The following is a 21,073-nucleotide window of genomic DNA, read 5'->3' on the forward strand; positions in this document are numbered from 1 at the left end:
CCCCACCCCACCCCAGCACTGACTTCACTGCTTCTCCCCAGGGTCGAGTTGATGGGAGGTGGGCGGTGGGTAGAGAGGCCAGGATCATGGCTCAGTGGGGTTTCCTTCACAGGGAGGGAAGCATGAAACCAGCCACAGGACCATCGCCACTGCTTCCTCTCATAGGCACACCTGCACTGACCTCTTGTCTCCCCCTCCAGGGCACTTGTGTGAGCTGTTCTCTGGTGTACTGGAGCAGATGTCCTGCTAACTCTGAGCCCACAGTGAGTGTGACAGCTTCTCGAAAGCACAGATCACCCAAGCAGCCCCACTGGTGTGGTTTCTCAACCTATCTACCTTCCTTCTTTAGAAGATATTAATTGCAACTGGGGCAATATAAGATGGGTTCTTAGCCTACTATATGGGGAATGGTAGAAAGAGATCCCACAGGCTTGTGTTTGAATCCTTGTTCATTGACCCTAGAGAAGTTGTTTAACCTTCTTACTCTTTCTTCATCTGTAAATGATAATAACAAAAAGATTCACATAGATAAAAACCCAAGCATAATACCTAAATCAAGTAGGCACTCAGTTCCTCTCTACTTTTTCCCTTTTAGGACTATCATATTATAGATGTCGACTTTTGGGTGGTACTGGCATATTGTGCAGAACCGTCTGTAAACAAGGCCTAATATTTGTTCTTCCCAAGCACTCTTCTGCAGAGACATGCAAGAAATAACAAGGAAATAATACTGGGACTATCAAAAACTTCCAAGTTTAATTGAATTCTATACATATTTGTTGAGGATTGATCATATATCAGACACAGTGCTTGGTTCCAGAGGCATGAGGATGAATAAGAAATCGTTTTATTTTGCTTTTATCTGAGAAGCTCCATCTAAAAGGGAAAACAGACAGTTGTGCAACGATCTATCATTCATACGCCAAGCACTCTATTGGTAGTAAAAGCTAAGTGTTCTAAGGCAAAATGATGATAGAAATTTTGCCTATAAGTTTATCATAAGAAAGAACTTACAACCAAAAGTGGCATTAAACACTAGAATAGATCACTAGGGAAGGTTATGAGCTCTTTAATGTGATTCTATTATGAAGTATTTAGTAAAGCAAAACATTAAAATTAAATAGGTGCAGGTGTTCAGATATTTATTTTGCTTAATGAAGCCATTACCCCTGAGTCCTCCAGGATGCTGTCAACCAGGGAATGTGAGAGGGAGGAGAAAAGGAAATTGTGTTGGCTGGTGTCACAGTGATTGCTGTGTGCCAGACATTGTTCTAAATGCTTTATGCAGCAGCCCCACGAGGTAGGTATATTATCACCATAACCAATGTATGATTGGGGCACTAAGGCAAGGAAACACAAACTACCTTGTACAAGGTCACGCAGCTGAAGTGGCAGAACCATGATTTATTCTGCTCTGCATGTTTAATCACCATTCTAGATTGTTTCAGCCCAGGGAAAGAGAAGGAAGAGGGAAAAGAAAGGGAAATTAGACACATAGGTAGGAGCCAAAAGGAGCCCTCAAATTACCCCTCCCAGGAATCCTGTGACCTATACCTGGTCAATTATCCTGAGATCCCCTACAAAAGGACTATAGTGCTCCTTCCCCGGTGCCCTAGAATTCCTTCATGTAGCTAATATTTTAGGATTGTATAGCCTAGGAAATTCTCATTGCTCTCTTCTTCAGCAAGAGCCTAAGATGAAGGGGTAAGCTTGACGTCAACAATTATCTAAAACAAAATTTCAACCAGAGACTAAATTATTGTGGCAAAACTCGAAATCAGCATTATTGTCTCATCAATATTTTCTTGATATTTTATAGATTAGGCAGCTGAGACCCATGGAGGCTACATGACTGTGATCCTAAAGTCTCTACATGATAAGACCCATTTTCTAGACCTTATACTTACCATCAGTGTTTCTTGGAAAAAATTATTTAACCTTTCTGGGCCTCAGTTTCCTTATCTATAAAAAATGGCATGAAAAACATCCACATAGAACTGAAGATTGAGGAACTCATCTGTGCAATGTGTCTGGCCCATAAATGGTTCTCAGTAAACATCAGTTCTAGATAATTATGAGTGGGCATCGTTGACTAGAGAATGGAAGGATGCATGTAAATGCATCTCCTAAGAGAAAAACTCAGACTATCACTATTTCACTATTTTGTTTGGCAAACCTTTCAGTGAAGTGTAGATAGACCCTTTGGGGGCTCCAAAATGTCTCTATAGGAGATCTTAGGGATGGCTGTAGATCGGAAGGGGAGACTAGACTACATCTAGAATGAACAGAAAATATTTTCTGCTTAGAGACATCTGCTGTGGCATGAAAGAGGGAATAAATATCTGTGGGCCATAGATGGTGCAAACTCTGGCCTGTATTCCACCAACAAGGGAACAGGCCTAAAAAAGGGTGCCCAAGCTCTGATGTAGACCCAGGTCTGCTGGTGTGGTCCAGCACTCTCTCCTGACGTCAGTGGTGAAACGGAAGTAGAATGGCAAGTGTCTGCAGAGGGTGTGCAGTGCCTGGAGGACCTAAACATGCTGACTGCCATGCTTTCCCTCCTTGGCTTTCTCCCAGGCACTCTTCACACACAGATGTGTCTACAGTGGCAGGTTTGGGAGCCTGAAGAGCGGCTGTGCCCGGTACTGCAATGCCACCGTGAAGGTGAGGAGTGCATGGCCAAGGCCCAGTCTAGGCCAGTAGGGCCAGGCAGCTCCAGGGCCATGCTCTTGGGTCCTAGGGTCCATGTGGTCACAGGTGGCCCATGCTTGGTGTTGTCTTCCCGCAGAGGAATCAAAGGTAGATTCTTCATATGGTGGCCAGACTCTCCCCTTCCCTGCATCACAGCCTCCCACAGTTCACTACCCTCTTAACACAGATCACACTCTTGACGCTTCCCCACGTGGCCCACCCTCTGCCTGTGGCTCTGACCTGCCTCTCACTCCCATTCCCACCTCAGAGCATGCACACTTGCCATTCCCTCCCTCTGAATGCTCTTCCAGATCTCCCTGAGGCTAACTCATCTTCAGTGTCTCCATTAACCAGCCCTGTCACCACCAATCTACAGTGGTCTCCCTAGTACCCACCTGACTTCTGGCCTTACCTGACATCACTGGATGATAATACTTTCTTTTCCCAACACTCACCATTCTCTGAAATGATCTTGTTTCACTATTTTTAAAATTCATACATTGACTCTTCCCCGACTTAGAAGCTTGGCTCCACAAGTGTGAGCCTCCTTCTGTCCATCTGCACAGTGTTAGAGCCAGTCCTGCACCCACGGGAGGGGGCTCAGTAGAGCTATGGTGACCAGATGACTGAGCACTAGCCATGCCATCAACTGCCAAAGAAAAGGACAACCTCATAAGGAGAGGCGAATACGGTTTAGTATAATAATGAAAATTAAAATGCATCCCCTTTGAGGAACTGGTGCTCTGCTTGGGGTTTCAAAGGGCAGCACACATTTTGTTTTTCAGATTCCAAAGTGCTGCAAAGGCTTCTATGGACCCGACTGCAACCAGTGTCCAGGAGGCTTCTCAAATCCATGCTTGGGAAATGGACAGGTGAATACTGAAGACTGGCCTTCCATAAGTCAAATCGAACAATAATTTTTAAAACTTCTAAACCAAAATATGATACAATGCCGGCTACTCTTCCCAGGAAGCAAAAGAAATGACCCCTTACTAAAAGAACAGCAGGTGTCTGCAGTAGAAGGAATCTGGGTCTGGGATGGGGGATGGCGGAGAGAGATTCTGGTCATGTTGCCTCTCGTCTCTGCTTCTCTATTGCGGGCTGCAGGACCTTGGGTAACTCAACAGGGATCTCTGGGCCTCATATTCCTCCTGTGGGAGGTATCAGGGTTGACCTGCATTGATCTTCAAGATTCCTTCCAGAACCAAGATTTTATGATAGTTAAAAAATAGCTCTGCCTCGTAATTGCTTTTTTGAACCTATGAGCAAAACCTAGTGAAATGTAACAGCCAAAACTTAACTCATCTAGCTTGGAGGCAAAAGTAGCTGTGGTTCATACAGGGAAATTATACATCTGTGCATTTAATAAACCCGCCTCTAAAACATGGCTACATGGCTTTTTCAAGGGGAAAGTACAGCCGTGAGTGGGGACACCATGCGGACAAGGAGAATAGGGAAAGGTCAGTACTAATGACTGTGGCCAGGGGTTAAAAGGCCCCACACCCAGCGCTGATGTCAATCAGCACACATGACTTTGCCAGGGTTAGGAAGGTGGGAGGCAAATACGTTTATCACTGAAGAGAGAAAACACTGCAGTTTGGAGTCACAGAGCTGAGCGGGTGAGACTGTAAAGACAAGCCAGTCACTCATTCTGGAGGCCCCTGTCTTATCACTTATCCCTTAAGCATTGTTGAAAGGTTCCCAGTTCAGCATTGTGATGCCCCCTTGAGTGACTTCCCTTAAAGTTCTAAATCCCAGATCGGATTCCCAAGCTCGGCACTAGCAGCCTCCCTGATATCACATGACTCCACTTTCCACAAAGAGTCCCAGAGGGTCATGTCAAGTGGGATTTAATCTGAAGTCAAAGAAGTCAGGTCATGAAATGAAAACACCTGAGAAGTACGTGTCCTAATGGCCCCCGGGCCGTGCCTTTGCTCCCAGTGTGCAGATAGCCTCGCTGGCAACGGGACGTGCATCTGCGAGGAGGGCTTCCAAGGCTCCCAGTGTCAGTTCTGCTCTGATCCCAATAAATACGGACCTCAGTGTAACAAAAGTAAGTGGCACTTCCAGAGCCTCCTTCCACTCCTAAGCATGGCTCCCTCTCACACTGCAGCAGGCTACTGGTGCAAGGCTGGTGTCTGAGGACCCCTTTGCTTGGGGTACGCCATCATCACAGAGCATTCATTAAGCTTTGGTTCTCAAACTGGAGCGTGTGTCAGAGGGCTAATCCCCAACTCTGCAGGTGAGCCCCACCTGCAGAATTTCTGATTCAGTAGGCCCCAGTGGGTCTTCAGAATTTGCATTGCTAACAAGTTCCCGGGGCAGGGGCACCAACACTGCTGGTCTGCAAAGCACATTTTAAAGACCACTCTCCAAAGGTTTCTCCACATTCTTGAAGTGATAGTGGGCTCTGTATCAAGAAACAGACTCAGGCCAGACACAGTGGCTCACACCTGTAATCCCAGCACTTTGGGAGGCTGAGGTGGGTGGATCACTTGAGGTCAGGAGTTTGAGACCAGCCTGACCAACACAGCAAAACCCCATCTCTGCTAAAAACACAAAAATTAGCCGGGTGTGATGGCAGGTGCCTGTAATCCCAGCTACTCTGGAGGCTAAGGCAGGAGAGCAGTTTAACGCAGGAGGCAGAGGTTGCAGTGAGCCGAGACTGAGCCACTGCACTCCAGCCTGGGTGACAGTGAGATTCTGTCTCAAAAAAAAAAAAAAGAATCAAATTCACTCCCTACCTTTCAGGCAGACCCCTTCCATCAACTCCTTTATTTGCAAGGCCTGTGGCCTTGGGCAAGTTACTATACTTCTCTAGGCTTCAGTTTCTTCATCTGTAAAATGGGGATGATAATAATAGCAAGTACCTTTTAAGGTTAGTGCAACTTATAAATGGAAAGCACTTGCCTTAGAACCACGCCTAGTACAAAACATGTGCCACAAATACTATCTCACTATTATTTATTATTGTTGGTGCTGTTAGTCTAAGTACAGTGACATAAATATCAAGAAGCTTGTAGAACATGTAGAAAGTTCCACAAAAGGCATTGAAAAAAATGAAGTTATGCAACCTCAGAAAATTCATTCTGTTCTTTAAAATGACATCCTGTGTATATTTAAATAAACATATTTTTTGACATATTTCTCAGCTAACAGCTCGTTGTAGAGTCAGACCAACCTGAAGTCCCCATGCTCCAGCCTACCAGCCGTCTGATCTCAGAAAAAGGCTATTTCTTCACCTATAAAATGAAGATAATAGTGGTACCTACATTATAGGTTGCTGACAGGATTAAATTAGACCATAATTTGGGGCTTTTAGCACAGAGTTTACACTGAGCAAGTCATCAATCAGCAAAGCCGCTCCTCTTACTATTGCTACTAACTGCGTGCATTTGTTAGGAAACACACAACCCTTCCGCTCTCCTACCTTATTTGGTCTTCACAGATAACTCTCAGGATGGATGGGAAAGCAGAGCACAGCAGGGTCGAGTCCTTTCCAATGTTCTTTTTGCCAAATTAGATTTCCATATTAGAGGAAGAAAAAAACATCAGGGTTTATCCCAAGGCCTGACGATGCTGGCATTTGTCTGAGGCCAGCCGGGCAGGACAGCAAGGCTGGGATGGGGTGGGGGGCTTCCAGCTGTCACACCTGTCATTCCAGGGCTACGGCAGCACACAGTCTCACACAGGGGTCTCCTTCCTTGCAAATGAAGCGCTGACTTCCCTAAAATTGTATACAAATTCTTTTTGGTTTTAAATCCAGCTGTGGTTTTCCATCCCTGCTCACTTGTGTTGGTCTTCTCTTTCCTGGATGTTGGCTCCAAGCACCCACACGAATTCCTCTCCCATGAGTCCTGGCTAAATTCCAGATTCCTTTATTTCTGATCATTTTCCAAGCCCCCCCAATCCTTGCCAGGTGCCTCTGAAAATCTCCATGTCCTTCTTTCCACTTTCACATGCATAGGAACCTGAGTCTGATGAGGCGGCCCGTGTTACAATTTTTAAATACCTACAATTGAAAGCAAATTCAGCAGCTAAGGTTTAAAATGAGAGCAGTGATATGGAAATGCTAGTTCATGTAATGATCTACGGTGTTTACACAGTCACGAACAGAAATGGACTTTGAATCCCGGTTTAAGTTTCTGCCTGGGAATTTAGCAGCAAGTCGGGCAGTTTGCTTCCTCTCTCTGGGCCTCAGCTTCCTCATCTGAAAAATGGGGGTTATAAAAGTACCTACCTGCTGGGCCTGGTGACTATGGTGCATGTGGAAGGCTGACCCGGTGCCTTAAATGAAGTCAGTGCCCAAATATTGCCTACTGGTTATCATTGGTTTGCTGTGACAGAGTGAAAAACAAACACATTAGCTACGTATCAGGAGCCCTGCCAGCATGGGAAATCACTTCTATTTATTCCAGAATATCTTCATGAAAGGTGAGAAGTTTCCAGGCTAAACTTTCCAACCAGGAAGTAGTTGAAAATGGAGTTCCTTGGCCTCTTTCAAAGTGTCACATCCTCTTTCCCACACCCCACACACGTATAGATAAAAAGGAGTTCTTTTTTCTTTTGTTTTGTTTTGTTTTGTTTTTGAGACAGGGTCTCACTCTGTTGACCAGGCTGGGGTGTAGAGGTGCAGTCATAGCTCACTGCAGCTTTAAACTCCCAGGCTCAAGTGATCTTCCCACCTCTCAGCCTCTCCAGTAACTGGGACCACAAGCACACACCATCATGCCCGGCTAATTTTTGTATTTTTTGTAGAGACTGGGTTTCGCCATGTTGCCCAGGCTGGTCTCAAACTCCTGGGCTCAAGCAATCCTCCCACGTCAGCCTCCCGGTGTGCTGGGATTACAGGCTTGAGTCACCATGCTCAGTCTTAAAGGAGTTCTGAGACCAAGTTCTGCCCCTCCTGAGTGGGACAAGCAAGCTCTCCAGGGCTGTCCCAGGCACTCTGAGAACACTTGAGACTCCAAGAAATAGCCGCCTGCGTCTTCCCCTGGCTCAGCCCCCAGACTCTGCTTTGACAAGAGTGAGTAGGGGGTGAGAGGAGGTGTTCCCTGTCCTCCAGGGTGCTCTGCCTCAGTGCTCGGCTTGTCCCCAACGCCTGGACGGATGTCCCTCCTCCTCCTCTTTCAGAATGCCTGTGCGTTCATGGAACATGCGATAACAGGATAGACAGCGATGGGGCCTGCCTCACTGGCACATGCAGAGGTGGCTCTGCCGGAAGACTCTGTGATAAGCAGACCTCAGCCTGTGGGCCCTACGTGCAGTTCTGTCACATCCACGCCACCTGTGAATACAGCAATGGGACAGCCAGGTAGGTCTGTGAGGGGATGGACCTTAGTGACACTAAGTCACTGTTAGCTGTAGACAGAACCAACCCATATCTGAACTCTGAACTGAGGCCTGTTGCCTCCAGCTAACAGTGTGGTGTTTGTGAAAAGGACCTCAGTCTGAGCTGGGTTTCAATTGCAGCACTCCCCGCTTTGAAACTTACCAGCTGTGTGACTGTGGGCAAGGTACTTAACCTCTCTGAACCTCGCTTTCCTCAACAGTACAGTGAGGGTGATGATACCTACCAAGCAGGCCAGTTGTGGAGATTAGCAGAACTGAATGCAAAATCACCTAGCACCAGAGCTAGCACATCAAAGATGTTCCATCATGGAAACCATAATTATTATCACCACGTATGTGAAAGAAATGAAGATTTGTCCACCAACTTTCCAATCTTTGAAGACACCTTTGCTTTTTAAGGCTGTTAATGATTTCTCCCCTGTTAAAGGCATCTTGCAGGAAATTGGGTCTTTAACCAATAGGTTGCCATTTGTTTCCTTGATACTGTCTAGCATTCTGCAGTGGGTTTGAGGGGGGAAATGCCAGAGGAAATGTACCTCTCTGGAAATATCTAGCTCCAAGGCAGTAACCACCTAAAATATCCTGGGAAATGCAGAGGGTGTCTGGAATTCTTGGTCCTCTTCTTGCACTGCTTTTCTTAATTTCTTAAATTTTATTTTATGTAGTTATTTGTTTTGGTCTGCCTCTCCCACCAGACTGTAGGCTATGAGACAAGAGACTGTTTTTCCACGGTTGTGTAATAGAAATGCCTTTTCCTAAGGAGTTAGGATCTATATCAGTGCATACGGCAAAACCACATGTAATCAAAATTACCCCCGAAACCTATTAAATCATCCACCAAGGACTGTCGGTGTGGGTCTGTATGAACTATGTTGCCTTAGGTAAATCAAACATGATTGGAACAGATCAACCTATTTCTTCATTTGGACACCAGATAATGTATTTTGTTCCTCTAGGAAACTTGATACATGAAATATATATATATTTTTTAATTTTTGTAAGGCATAGATGACTGAATTTGCAGTAGGACGTGGCGGTACAATGTCCCCAGCATCTATCATAGGGCACTCAATCAATATTGGTTGAACAGATGAATAAATGGACCACCTTTAATAGTAAAAGTATCATCATGGAACATTTTGAGAGGAGCGTCTGGAAAGGTTATGGGTCAAGAAACCAAGTCAGCTCACAGAAGAGGCACTTGACAATGTGGTGTTGGGGGAAAACCTCCGAGGAGCCAGAGAAGGGGAGAGGAGAAGTCTCACCTGATTGTCATTTTCAAATATTTTAAGAGCTGTTGTATAGAAGACAGAGTAGAGCTCTTCTTTGCTGAACCAGAGGTAATAACTAGTATTGAGCAGGAAGAGTTATAAAGAGGCAGGTTCTGGTAAAATAAGAGCAGGTGTCAGATGTTGAGCCTTATGATCTGCAAGTGCTCTGCTAAATGCTCGGTGTGCATTCACTCATCTAACCTTCAGCCTCATATGGGAGGTATTAGGCCCATTTTCCTCATGAGAAATAAGATCTCTCCATTGTTAAGGGACTCGTGCAAAGTCACACAACTGCTAAGAAGTGGGCGGGCTTCATTTCCACCCAGGTGTATCTGATTGCAGACCCCAGAAGTACCCCGACCACATTTGAGCACTGGCTTCCTCCACAGGAGCAAACGATGGAGCCATTCGGCCAGGAACTGGCTCATCTCTAGCTGGCTGGCTCTCTTCTGGGTCATTGGTGCTTATTCTGGGGCTGATTTTGCACACTCTCCTTTGCAGTTGTGTTTGCAAAGCAGGATATGAAGGAGATGGAACTGTATGTTCTGAGATGGACCCTTGCACAGGACTAACTCCAGGAGGCTGTAGCCGCAATGTGAGTACTGGTCTTCATTTCCAACCTGCCTGGTTTCTTTATTTGTTGAGACAGAGTCTCACTCTGTTGCCCGGGCTGGAGTGCAATGGCACAATCTTGGCTCACTACAATCTCCGCCTCCTGGGTTCAAGTGATTCTCCTGCCTCAGCCCCCCGAGTAGCTGGGATTACAGGGGCATGCCATCACCCCTGGCTAATTTTTGTATTTTTAGTAGAGATGGGGTTTCACCATGTTGGTCAGGCTGGTCTCAAACTCCTGACCTCATGATCCGCCCACCTCGGCCTCCCAAAGTGCTGGGATTACAGGCGTGAGCCACCGCGCCCAGCCCTGCCTGGCTTCTTGTTGGCTTTTTTCAGTTGGTTGGTTGGGTTTTTTAGGAAATCCTGAGGAAAGACATTCCACAGGTCAGTGTCTGATGACTTTTCATATGTGTGAAGCATTTGTGTTTAAACCTTGAATTTTTATTTTGACACAGGGTCTCACTCTTACCCAGGCTGGAGCACAGTGGTGTAATCATAGCTTACTGCCGCCTCGAACTCCTGGGCTCAAGTGATCATTTCACTGATTAGGAAACTGGGATCTGGGGGAGTCAAGTGACTAAGTTCTGTTGTTGGTAGGGGTATAACTAGAACCTACCATTGCTTTCACTAATTCCCTTCAATTACTGCCACCCCTACCCTACCCTAGTCACCTTCATTCCTTACCTATGGTTTAGTAACTGGTTTCTTTACTTCCTCTTACCCACAGTGCATTCTCCACTCACAGCCAGAGTGGCTTGAAGTGAATCAGATCATGTTTTTCCCAGATTTAAGCCCCTTCCATAATTTCCTCTAGCTCTGAGGATAAAATCTAGATGAAACTACCTGACCCCAGCCTACAGATTCCTTTGATTCCCTTTGAATAAGCCCCATCCCAACCCCATCCCCCTCAGCTTCATCTCAACACCATATCTTGTACCCCTCGCTCCTTCTCATTCTGTCCTCCAGCCTCCTGGCAAGGCTCCTCTTGAGAGGCCCGGGAGCTGATATCGTGGAGCTTGGGTTCCCACATTATACAGACCTGGGTTCATGCCTTTTTATAGCTGCATGACCTTGGGCAACACCTGTTTCCTTAGCTATAAAATAGAGATAACAATACTTTCCTCAAGATGATGGTTTACACCTGCAAAACAATATAAACAGTCCCTGGCTTAATAACTAACACAGTGATGTTAGTGGCCATAAGCTGGCCAGCTCCAAGCAATTTTGTTCTTTAAATTACCTAATCTTTTCATGAATCTCAATGTAAATTAAGCATTTCCACCTCACTCAATGCAAATATGTGCTTCTGGAACATATGTCTGGAAACTCTCTCTTACTTTTGGAATCATGTGGCTGGGCTGAGGATTCAGAGGCTTTGCTTTTTCTTTTCCTCCTGCAGGCAGAATGCATCAAAACTGGCACGGGCACCCACACCTGCGTGTGTCAGCAGGGCTGGACAGGGAATGGGAGAGACTGCTTGGAGATCAACAACTGCCTGCTGCCCAGTGCAGGCGGCTGCCACGACAACGCAACCTGTTTGTACGTGGGTCCCGGGCAGGTAGGTTGGATGTCATGGGAGCAAAGAGAAAGCAGGAATCATGCAGTGACTTTCCTTTCCCCTCAGGACAGAAGTACTTTGGCTAGAACTTACTGCAGCTTTTTTCAATCATTCGTGGCAGTGAACACGGGTTCATTGCCACAACAAAGCTATGATGTATTATTGTCTCATCTTATAGAAAAGGAAACTGAGGCAATGAGAAGCTAGTTGCATAAATCATAGAAAATAAATAATAGTGCAAGATTTGCACCCAGTGTGACTCCAGGGCTGCCCTCTTAGTCACCATCCTGGACCAACCTTATATTTCTATATCTCTGTAGCATATTGATCACTTTCACTCACTGTCATTTAATAGAGAATGAGGCAGAAAAGGCTACTGCTTAAAAATTAATCAGCTCCAGGGGAGGGGCTACCAACTAAACTAGGATTGTGGCAATGAGAAAACAGGCAACTGATAAGGCTCCCTCCCCCCACCCATCCCCACCTGCTTCCACCCCTTTCCACAGGTAGGACCCACAGGTGTGTTTATAATACAAGGCTAAGGAGGTCAGAACACATGGAAGATGGGAACTGGGATTTGAAATCAACCCCCTTATCTTCTGAATCTTGATACAGTTTCTCACTTTTATGTTTTAGGCTGAACTTTTTTAAAGACCTACAAATTATTTTCTGCTCTTTGAGAAATGTATTTCTTCCCATGATGAGGGCTCTGCCTGAGGAAAGCCTAACCTTGCTCAGCATGATATCTCCCACTTGACCCCAAGCCTTTTGGTTCTCAGACCTCTCATTTCTGTGCACAAGTTAATAATCAGAGAAACACGGAGCTTGAGTGGAACTTGATGAGATAGTAAAGCCCACCTCCTACCTTCCCTTTCCTTCATGGAGGAATTTACCCAGACAAATGGAGATCTGCCCTATTTAAAAATATCCAAGAAGGAAGTTTTTAGGCTTCCCTCTGTGGCTTTAGGCACCATTCCCATTCACTTCGCCATTCTGCTAGGAATGAGTGATGGAACATCGTTCCTGTGGGCCAGTGCTGGGCTGGACACTTGTGCAGAGACAGAAGTGTTGGAGCTCCTCTGGGAGCTCCTAACTACCAAAGTTAGTAATCTGTACAGTTAGTCTCTTTCCAAAGAGACCCCCACAGGGGGTTAAAAGGTGGTCAACATGGGCCAGGCGCTGTGGCTTACACTTGTAATCCCAGCACTTTGGGAGGCCAAGGCAGGTGGATCACCTGAGGTCAGGAGTTCGAGACCAGCCTGACCAATATGGAGAAACCCCATCTCTACTAAAATACAAAATTAGCCGGGCATCATGACACGTGCCTGTAATCCCAGCTACTTGGGAGGCTGAGGCAGGAGAATCGCTTGAACCTGGGAGGCGGAGGTTGCAGTGAACTAAGATCGCACCATTGCACTCCAGCCTGCGCAACAAGAGCAAAACTCTGTATCAAAAAAAAAAAAAAAAAAAAAAAAAAAAGGTGGTGAACATGTTTAGGAGCAAGGGTTAAAAAATTGAACTGCTTGGCTAAGAGCATGGCATGATCTCACCCTAGCCCACCTCCCACTCTTGAAAACTGGTGAGAGATGGAAGTACTACACGCAGGCAAAGCCTCGACATTGACGTCTGTCTATTTACAGCTGGGGTTAATTATTTCAATAGACCACAGAAGGTGCTTCTCAGGGAGTGACAGTTGGCAATGGGACAGAGATAGAAAATCTGTGTCAGGGAGAAATCTTTCGGTTATAACAGAAAACTCAATTGTGCACTACTTGTGGAAATGTAAAATGCTACAGCTGCCATGGAAAATAGCAGAGCAATTCCCCCCAAAAATTAAAAATAGAATGACCATATGCTCCAGCAATTCCACTTCTGGGTATACACCCAAAAGAATCGAATGCAGGGACTCAAGCAGATATTTGAGCACCCGTATTCATAGCAGCATTATTCACAGTGGTCAAAAGATGAACACAACCCAATGGCCATTGCCAGATTAATGGATAATCAAAACGTGGTATATGTATACAATGGAAGAGCAATCAGCCTTAAAAAGGAAGAAAATGCTGACACATGCTGCAACATGGGTGAACCTTGAAGATGTGTTGCTAAGTGAAATAAGCCAGAGACAGAAGGACAAATGTTATGTGATTCCACTGCTCTGAGGTTCCTAGAGTAGTCAGATTCATAGAGACAGAAAGTAGAATGGTGGCTGCCAGGAGCTAGAGTGGGGAGAGGAACGAGGAGTTACTGTGTAACGGGTATGGACTTTCAGTTTGGGAAGATGAAAACAAGTTTGGAGAAGGATGGTGATGATGGTTGTACACAAATATGAATATATTTAGTACACAAGTACACAAATGTGAATATACTTTACATTTTTAAATGGTTAAAGTGATACATTGTCTCATACATGTATTTACTTCAATTCTTAAGAAGAAAAAGCTGGTTTAAAAAGGGAATGTTTTGGCCCACGTGACTCTAAAGTCCATATATGGATCTGGCTGCAGGCACAACATGATTCAGGGCTCAGAATGCAGCAAAAGGGTCTGTTTCTTGGCTCAGCTTCTTCCCAGGTTCCTGGGGTGAGGGATGACCTCCAGCCACTCCAACTTATACCATCGGAATACTTAGTTAAGCAGAATGGAGTACATTTTCTGGTAACTTCCTCCAAAAACCCAGGATTCATTCTTTCATTGACTCAGATCGAATGCATCCACACCCATCCTCATTTCCTACCACTCCCATCAGCCCTCGTGCCCAATTACAGAAATCCGGCCGGGGAGGCCCAGGGTGGAAGATGCAGTGATAAGCACAGGCCAAGGCCCTGCACCCCACCCTGGGGTGGAGGAACCAGCCACATTTTATCATGTGGACTGGGAGAGGGGGAGTGATGGTGTCCTCAGAGCCAAATGGTGTGCAGTTTCCAGGAAAAGAGAGAACAGATGTTCCCATATCTATTCATTTGCTTGTTCATCCAACACTTCTCAAGTGCTTATACCCACTCAGCTACTAAGCTCAGTGATGAGGGTAAGAGATTACCGTGGCCAAGGGCCCTCAGCCAGACTTGAAGAAATGAGATCTTGTGCGAGGCGACAGACAAACTTATGTATAACGCTAAAGCGATAAATGTTGTAAAAGTCACATAGGGTAAGTCCCATGGTCCGGTTGTTCCACAGCATTTGAGGGCTGCTTTCCTATTTATCCTTCTGATTTCTCTGACAGCAGAACCTGCTCATGGGTCTGGAGAAAATTAGCTTTAAAATGTGGCTGCAGGAGTCTTAACTGTGAAAAAGCTCACTGCAGTCTTATGTCTTGCCAAGCACTCAGTAAATGATTGCATTCATTTTTGACGCACTTGAGTTGGCAGATTGCACTTGAGAAAAGGGAACAAAATGCCTTGGTGTCTGTATTAGCTTTCTGGGGCTGCCATACAAAGTGCCACAAACTGGGTGGCATAGAACAACAAAAATGTATTGTTTCGCAGCTGTAGAGGCTGGAGGTCTGAGATCAAGCTGTCCTCAGGGTTGGTTCCATCTGACAGCTGTGAAGGAGAAACTGTTCCATTCCTCTCTCCTAATTTCAGGTGCTTTGCTGAAAATCCTTGGTGTTGCTTGGCTTGTGGACACATCACCCTGTTCTCTACCTTCATGTTCAGATGCTGTTCTCCCTGTGTGTGTATCTGTCTCCAAATTCCACTCCCCCCCCCCAACTTTTATTTTATTTATTTATTTTGAGACAGTCTCGCTCTGTCACCCGGGCTGGAGTGCAGTGGCACGATCTCAGCTCACTACAATCTCCACCTCCCAGGTTCAGCGATTCTCCTGCCTCAGCCTCCCAAGTAGCTGGGACTACAGGTGCACGTTGCCACGCCCAGCCAATTTTTGTATTTTTAGTAGAGACTGGGTTTCACCGCGTTGGCCAGGATGGTCTTGATGTCTTCATTTCATGATCCGCTCACCTCGGCCTCCCAAAGCCCCCTTTTTATTAATATAAGGATACTGGTCTTACTGGATTCAGGGCCCACCCTACTCCAGTATGACCTCATCTTAACTAATTATATCACAACAACCCTATTTCCAAATAAGGTCATATTCTGAGGTACTGGAGGTCAGGACTTCAACAAATGAATCTGGGAATAAGAGGACACAGTTCAGCCTACTATAATATCTGTCTCCTCTCTGCTCTGTCTTCCTTTTTGCAGACAAACTTGAAAACATCCTGATGGGAAGATGGGAAAAGAGGGGTTCTCTTTGTGGTGTTCTATAAGAAACAGAATGGACCAAAAACCCAGGATTCATTCTCTTTCATTGACTCAGATTGAGTGTGTCCACATCCATCCTCTTTCCTGACACTCCCATCAGCCCTTGTGCACAATTATAGAAATCAGGCTGGGGGAGGATCGGGACTTCTCTCATGTCTAGGATTGCCCTCAGCTGGGACTAGTTGGCTTGGAAAGTTTTAGACTTTCCAGATAGGCACAAACCTTAATTACCAGGAATGCTGCTTTAAAAAGATAAACCATGCTGGAGCCAAATGTTTCTAAATTGAACAAAGTGCCTCACAAGCTAGCAATGGCCTCATGTATGCATCTCCACCAAGTGGATAGCCCATAGCTTGCTTGACCTTTCTCATTAGGCAGAAAGGCTATCCAACGTGATGCTTTTTAGGGCCCAAGTTCTCTCTGAGACTATCTCCATAGGCCCCTCTGGAGAAAAGAATTCAGGAAGAGGCTGGGCACGGTGGCTCACGCCTATAATCCCAGCATTTTGGGAGGCCGAGGCAGGCAGATCATGAGGTCAGGAATTTGAGACCAGCCTGACCAACATGGTGAAACCTTGTCTGTACTAAAAATACAAAACTTAGCCAGGCATGGTGGCATACACCTGTAATCCCAGCTACTTAGGAGGTTGAGGCAGGAGAATCGTTTGAACCAAGGAGGCAGAGGTTACAGTGAGCCAAGATCATGCCACTACACTCCAGCCTGGGCAACAGCGAGATTCCATCTCAAAAATAAATTCAGGAAGAGAGTACCAAGAAACTATCATACTGGAAAATGTAATGTAGAATATGGAGATTAGTAACTCTAGAATTTGAAGCATATCAAGCAAAGACATTAACCTGTTCTCTGGGAGAGCCAAACAGCTTCAGTTTCCATAGGACGTTTCTCAGTGCTGTGTGAGGGCAACACATGGAAGGCACTTGCTTTCAATAATCCCCTTGAGGCCGGGCGCGGTGGCTCACGCCTGTAATCCCAGCACTTTGGGAGGCCAAGGCGGGCGGATTAGGAGGTCAGGAGATGGAGACCATCCTGGCTAACACCGTGAAACCCCGTCTCTACTAAAAATATAAAAAATCAGCCGGGCGAGGTGGCGGGCGCCTGTAGTCCCAGCTGCTCGGGAGGCTGACACAGGAGAATGGCATAAACCCAGGAGGCGGAGCTTGCAGTGAGCCGGGATCGCACCACTGCACTCCAGCCTGGGCTACAGAGCGAGACTCCGTCTCAAAATAATCATCATCATCATCATCATCATCATCCCCTTGACTCTGTTCTTAAAATTATAGAATGAATGTGAGTGCAAGAAAGGATTTCGAGGAAATGGGATTGACTGTGAACCAGTAACTTCATGCTTGGAACAGACCAGGAAATGTCATCCGTTGGTGAGTTTTTTAACCTTGGTTTTCCTTCAAAAAAATGCTTGAGAAAGAAAGATTATTTCCTGTCTGGCCTAGTAATGAACAAAATCTCTTACCCCCAAAAGGGAATCTCTAAGCAGAATGTGAGTAGTTACTGCAATTTCTACTTCATTCCAAAGCTTGGAAGAACCAACATATGACTTCCAGGTAAAATACAGAATTTCTGGTTAAATTTAAATTTGAAGTAAGTAACAAATAATCTTGAAACACAAGTAAGTCCCAAATATGGCATGGGATAAACTTATACTAAAATTCATTTTTCACCTAAAATTGAAATTTAATGAGTCATTCAATATTTTTATTTACTAAACCTGGCACCTCTAAGCCAACAGTTTAAAGGATACTTTGAGAGGTAACCGGACTTCCATTTCGAATGTCACAATAGAGTTTTACTTAAGTTATAGGTGAAAATGCCCATTCAAGGGTACATGGTGCCTTGTTCTTCAACTTTGAAAGATCAGGCTAAGGTATTAGGGCTGGAGGTGGTTATGCTTTCAAAAGAACATCACTAAGCAGAACATAGAAACCAATGAAGTCTGAAGCCTTAATCAGTGTTTGGAGTTCCAAGTAACAGAGTCCATACAGAAAATAAATTTGTTGGGAGGACCCCCAGGGTAGCTCTGGGAATCCAGAGGCAGGAAGTATGGCTAGGCTTCCCAAGAGCCCAGAACCAGAACATATGAAGACAGCAGGATCACCAGAATCTAAGCAGTTTCTTTCCCCCATCCTCTGAGACGATGTGACCTCTCATTTGACTTCCCTCTGTGCATTTTCTTTCTCTCTGCCTCTCTCTTCCTGAACTTGTAGTACTTCTGTGTATATCTTGAGGTAAATGGTTCCCTCATCATCAATGATGCCCTCTAATTTATCAGCACCCCATGTCCCAATTCAAAATAATAGAGGAAAGGATCTAACTGGCCCAACTGGGCCCAGGTACCCACATGTGAGTCAGTCAACTGTGGCCAAGAAGTGGGATTGTTATGAACGTAGCTGCCAGGGCACACCCCTAGTATGTGTGCAGGGTGGGGCATGGGGGACTAATTCTGGTAGAAGAAAAATAAGGAGGGCGATGCCCCCAAGGTGTCGGTTACCCAAGAATTTTGCAAAGCTGAAGGAGCTCTAACACTCCTTCTTGATTTAAAGCCCAACCAAGCCCTGACATTCCAGATGTGAGTAGCTATTGCAAGTTTCATTCCATTCCAAAACTTGGAAGAACCAACATAGGGTTGCCAGATAAAATGCAGGATACCCAGTTGAATGTGAATTTCAGATACACAAGTATGTGTTGAAAAATCTTTCAGCACAAGTATGCCCCAAATATTGCATAGGACAAACGTATACTCAAACTTATCATTTGTCTGAAACTCTCATTTAACTGTGCATCCTGTATTTTTTTATTTGCTAAATCTGGCAGGGATGAGAATAAATAATTTTTAATTGTAATTAATAGCTGCATCAAACATGCAGACAAGAGACTTTCATTGCAACACTAAAGGGTCTATGGGTTACTTCTACCATCTTTCAGCCCCAAATTTGCAGTTCTGACCTTAGATGGAGGCTGTTGTCTCATAGATGTAACTCAGGTCTAACGTTTTTGTTGGGGTAACCATTTCTTTCATCTTGGTTTTCTCAGGCAAACTGCCAGTCTACTTCTTCTGGTGTCTGGAGCTGTGTTTGTCAAGAGGGCTATGAAGGAGATGGCTTTCTGTGCTATGGAAACGCAGCAGTGGTAAGTCCTCTATGATGAACTCAATGATAAAGACAACCCTTAAACCTCGTAGCTAAGGTGTTTTTAAAGTGATCTATTGACATATCTTTTGCTGCAGGAGATTTTACATGAAGCAAGCTGTTTCTCGTAAATGACATACATGCTCTGTGGGTCACATGTTTTACATAGGCTGAAGGCAGCTGGCTTCTATTTGGCAGTTTCTGTGTTCCAAGCAGTCCTTACTTCTCTTTCTTGATACTCTACCTGCCTACATTCTCAGACTTCCCAAAGGAGCAACTAACTGGCCTCTGCTGGGTTCACTGGGCTCTCCTGTCTGGGCTAACCTTTGCTTACCCCTGCCGTGTGTGTGTGTGTACACGCTTCTGTATGTCAGGCAACTTGCTCAGTCCTTACCATGCAGCAGCACCTCATTTAAATCTCACAACAACCTTCTGCTACTATTATGCCCATTTTACAGGCAGGTAAACTGAGAGGCTTAGCAAAACTTGCCCAACACCCTTCAGTTCCAGAGTGAGGAATCCAGCTGATAGCTCTGATAGCTGTCAAGTGCAGAGCACAAATATTTAACCACCAGTGTAGAACATTCTATCTGTACAGCATGAGCCACACTAAATCAGCATTGCTCCTACATTTTTCTATTTTGACCATAAACTTTTTTTTAAATTTAATCAGGTAAAATATATGTATATAATTTACCATCTTTACCATTTTTATGTATATAGTTCAGCGGTAATAAATACATTTATATTCTTTATTTTCCTTTCATCCCCTCCTTCCCCCTTCCCTTCCTGGTTTCTGGTAGCCACCAATCCTCTCTCTGTCTTCATGAGATCCAAGCTTTTAGCTCTTGCATATGAGTGAGAACTTGTGATATTTGTCCCCCTACAACCATAAACTCTTGAGAGATGATCTTTGTCTTGTTTCCTACATCAGTCCCATTGCTTATAAATGTTTGTCAAAATGAGAAATAAAGCCAATTGACAAATTTCCTCATCACTTACTTTTTATGCAACTCCCTGCAGTTGAGTTCCTGCCCCTCCTCTCTGCCGAAATCACAAGCCTAACAATTCCCAGGACCCGAAGCCTGCACTGAGTCTCAGCCTAAGAACCTTGCTCTTGGGAGGCCCTTGCCACCCTTCCCCTCTCACTGTCGACTGTGCCTTCTACTCACCGAGTCAGGCCAAGGAGCTGTCTCCTGACACCCAGACCGTGGCACGTTAAATCACAACATTTTCTCTGCACTGGCCACAGACTCTGTTTCCTAAAACTCTAAAATCCTGCTTTCACGATGTCCCTGTCCTCCCACAAAAAGCAAAATTAAGTCTGCAGCTTGGCTCTCCAGGCATCTCCACACAGACTTTGCTCTTGCTTTTGGTTTTTTTTTCTTGAGACAAGATCTCACTCTGTTGCCCAGGCTGGAGTACAGTGGCATGATCATGGTTCACTGCAGCCTTGACCTCCCTAGGTTCAGGTGATCCTCCTGTCTCAGCCTCCCAAGTAGCTGGGACTACAAGAGTGCGTCACCACACTCAGCTAATTTTTGTATTTTTTGTAGAGACAGAGTCTCACCATGTGATTCACATACCTCAAGCTCCAATTGATTCACATGCCTCGGTCTCTGAAAGTGCTGGAATGAGAGGCCTGAGCCACCATGCCCAGCCCACTTGTTTTTCTTCTAAACAGCTTTCCCCTCCAGTTTAGTCGCCACCTCCCCAGCTCCAGGCCTGCCACTTTTTTCTCTCTCCCCCACAACTCTGGCCTTCCCACCAGCAGATCAGGTGCACCTCAGCCCTCCTCTCCCTTAAAATATCCCCTCTAAGGGATTACTCAGGCATCTCTGCTCTTGTGTTTATTCACTTTCTTACTTTTTAACATGTGCTATTGTTAATAACCTCAACTACTAGATGGAATTGAGTCAGCACTGAGACTTACTGTCTTCATGTAAATTTGCATAGGAACATGATATTGACATGATATTGACATTTTGTGGTATTTAATAGTTTAAAAAATATTTTCACATAAATTAATGCACTTAATTTTCATAATTCCTGGAAGAAGACTTCATCATATTCGTTTTCAAATAAAGCACTTGAGTTCTCAGTGGTTAAATGACTTGCCCAAGATCACACAGCCAGTAAATTGCAGATCCAAGAATAAAACCCA

The 21,073-nt window shown here is 45.1% G+C and overlaps 1 protein-coding gene across 1 annotated transcript in view; it reads left to right on the forward strand.

Annotated features, from left to right (window-relative positions):
• The window catches only part of STAB2 (stabilin 2), a 175,342-nt gene that overhangs the window by 70,116 nt on the left and 84,153 nt on the right, over positions 1-21,073 (forward strand). Inside the window, 9 exon segments of the mRNA XM_017895335.1 lie at positions 201-263; positions 2,578-2,664; positions 3,477-3,563; positions 4,633-4,744; positions 7,825-8,005; positions 9,816-9,909; positions 11,329-11,487; positions 17,050-17,145; positions 18,815-18,910. Of these exon segments, the coding sequence (XP_017750824.1) occupies positions 201-263; positions 2,578-2,664; positions 3,477-3,563; positions 4,633-4,744; positions 7,825-8,005; positions 9,816-9,909; positions 11,329-11,487; positions 17,050-17,145; positions 18,815-18,910 (975 nt within the window).

The sequence above is a fragment of the Rhinopithecus bieti genome, unplaced genomic scaffold (genome assembly GCF_001698545.2).
Source record: "Rhinopithecus bieti isolate Rb0 unplaced genomic scaffold, ASM169854v2 scaffold_24306, whole genome shotgun sequence".
NCBI classification, from domain to species: domain Eukaryota; kingdom Metazoa; phylum Chordata; class Mammalia; order Primates; family Cercopithecidae; genus Rhinopithecus; species Rhinopithecus bieti.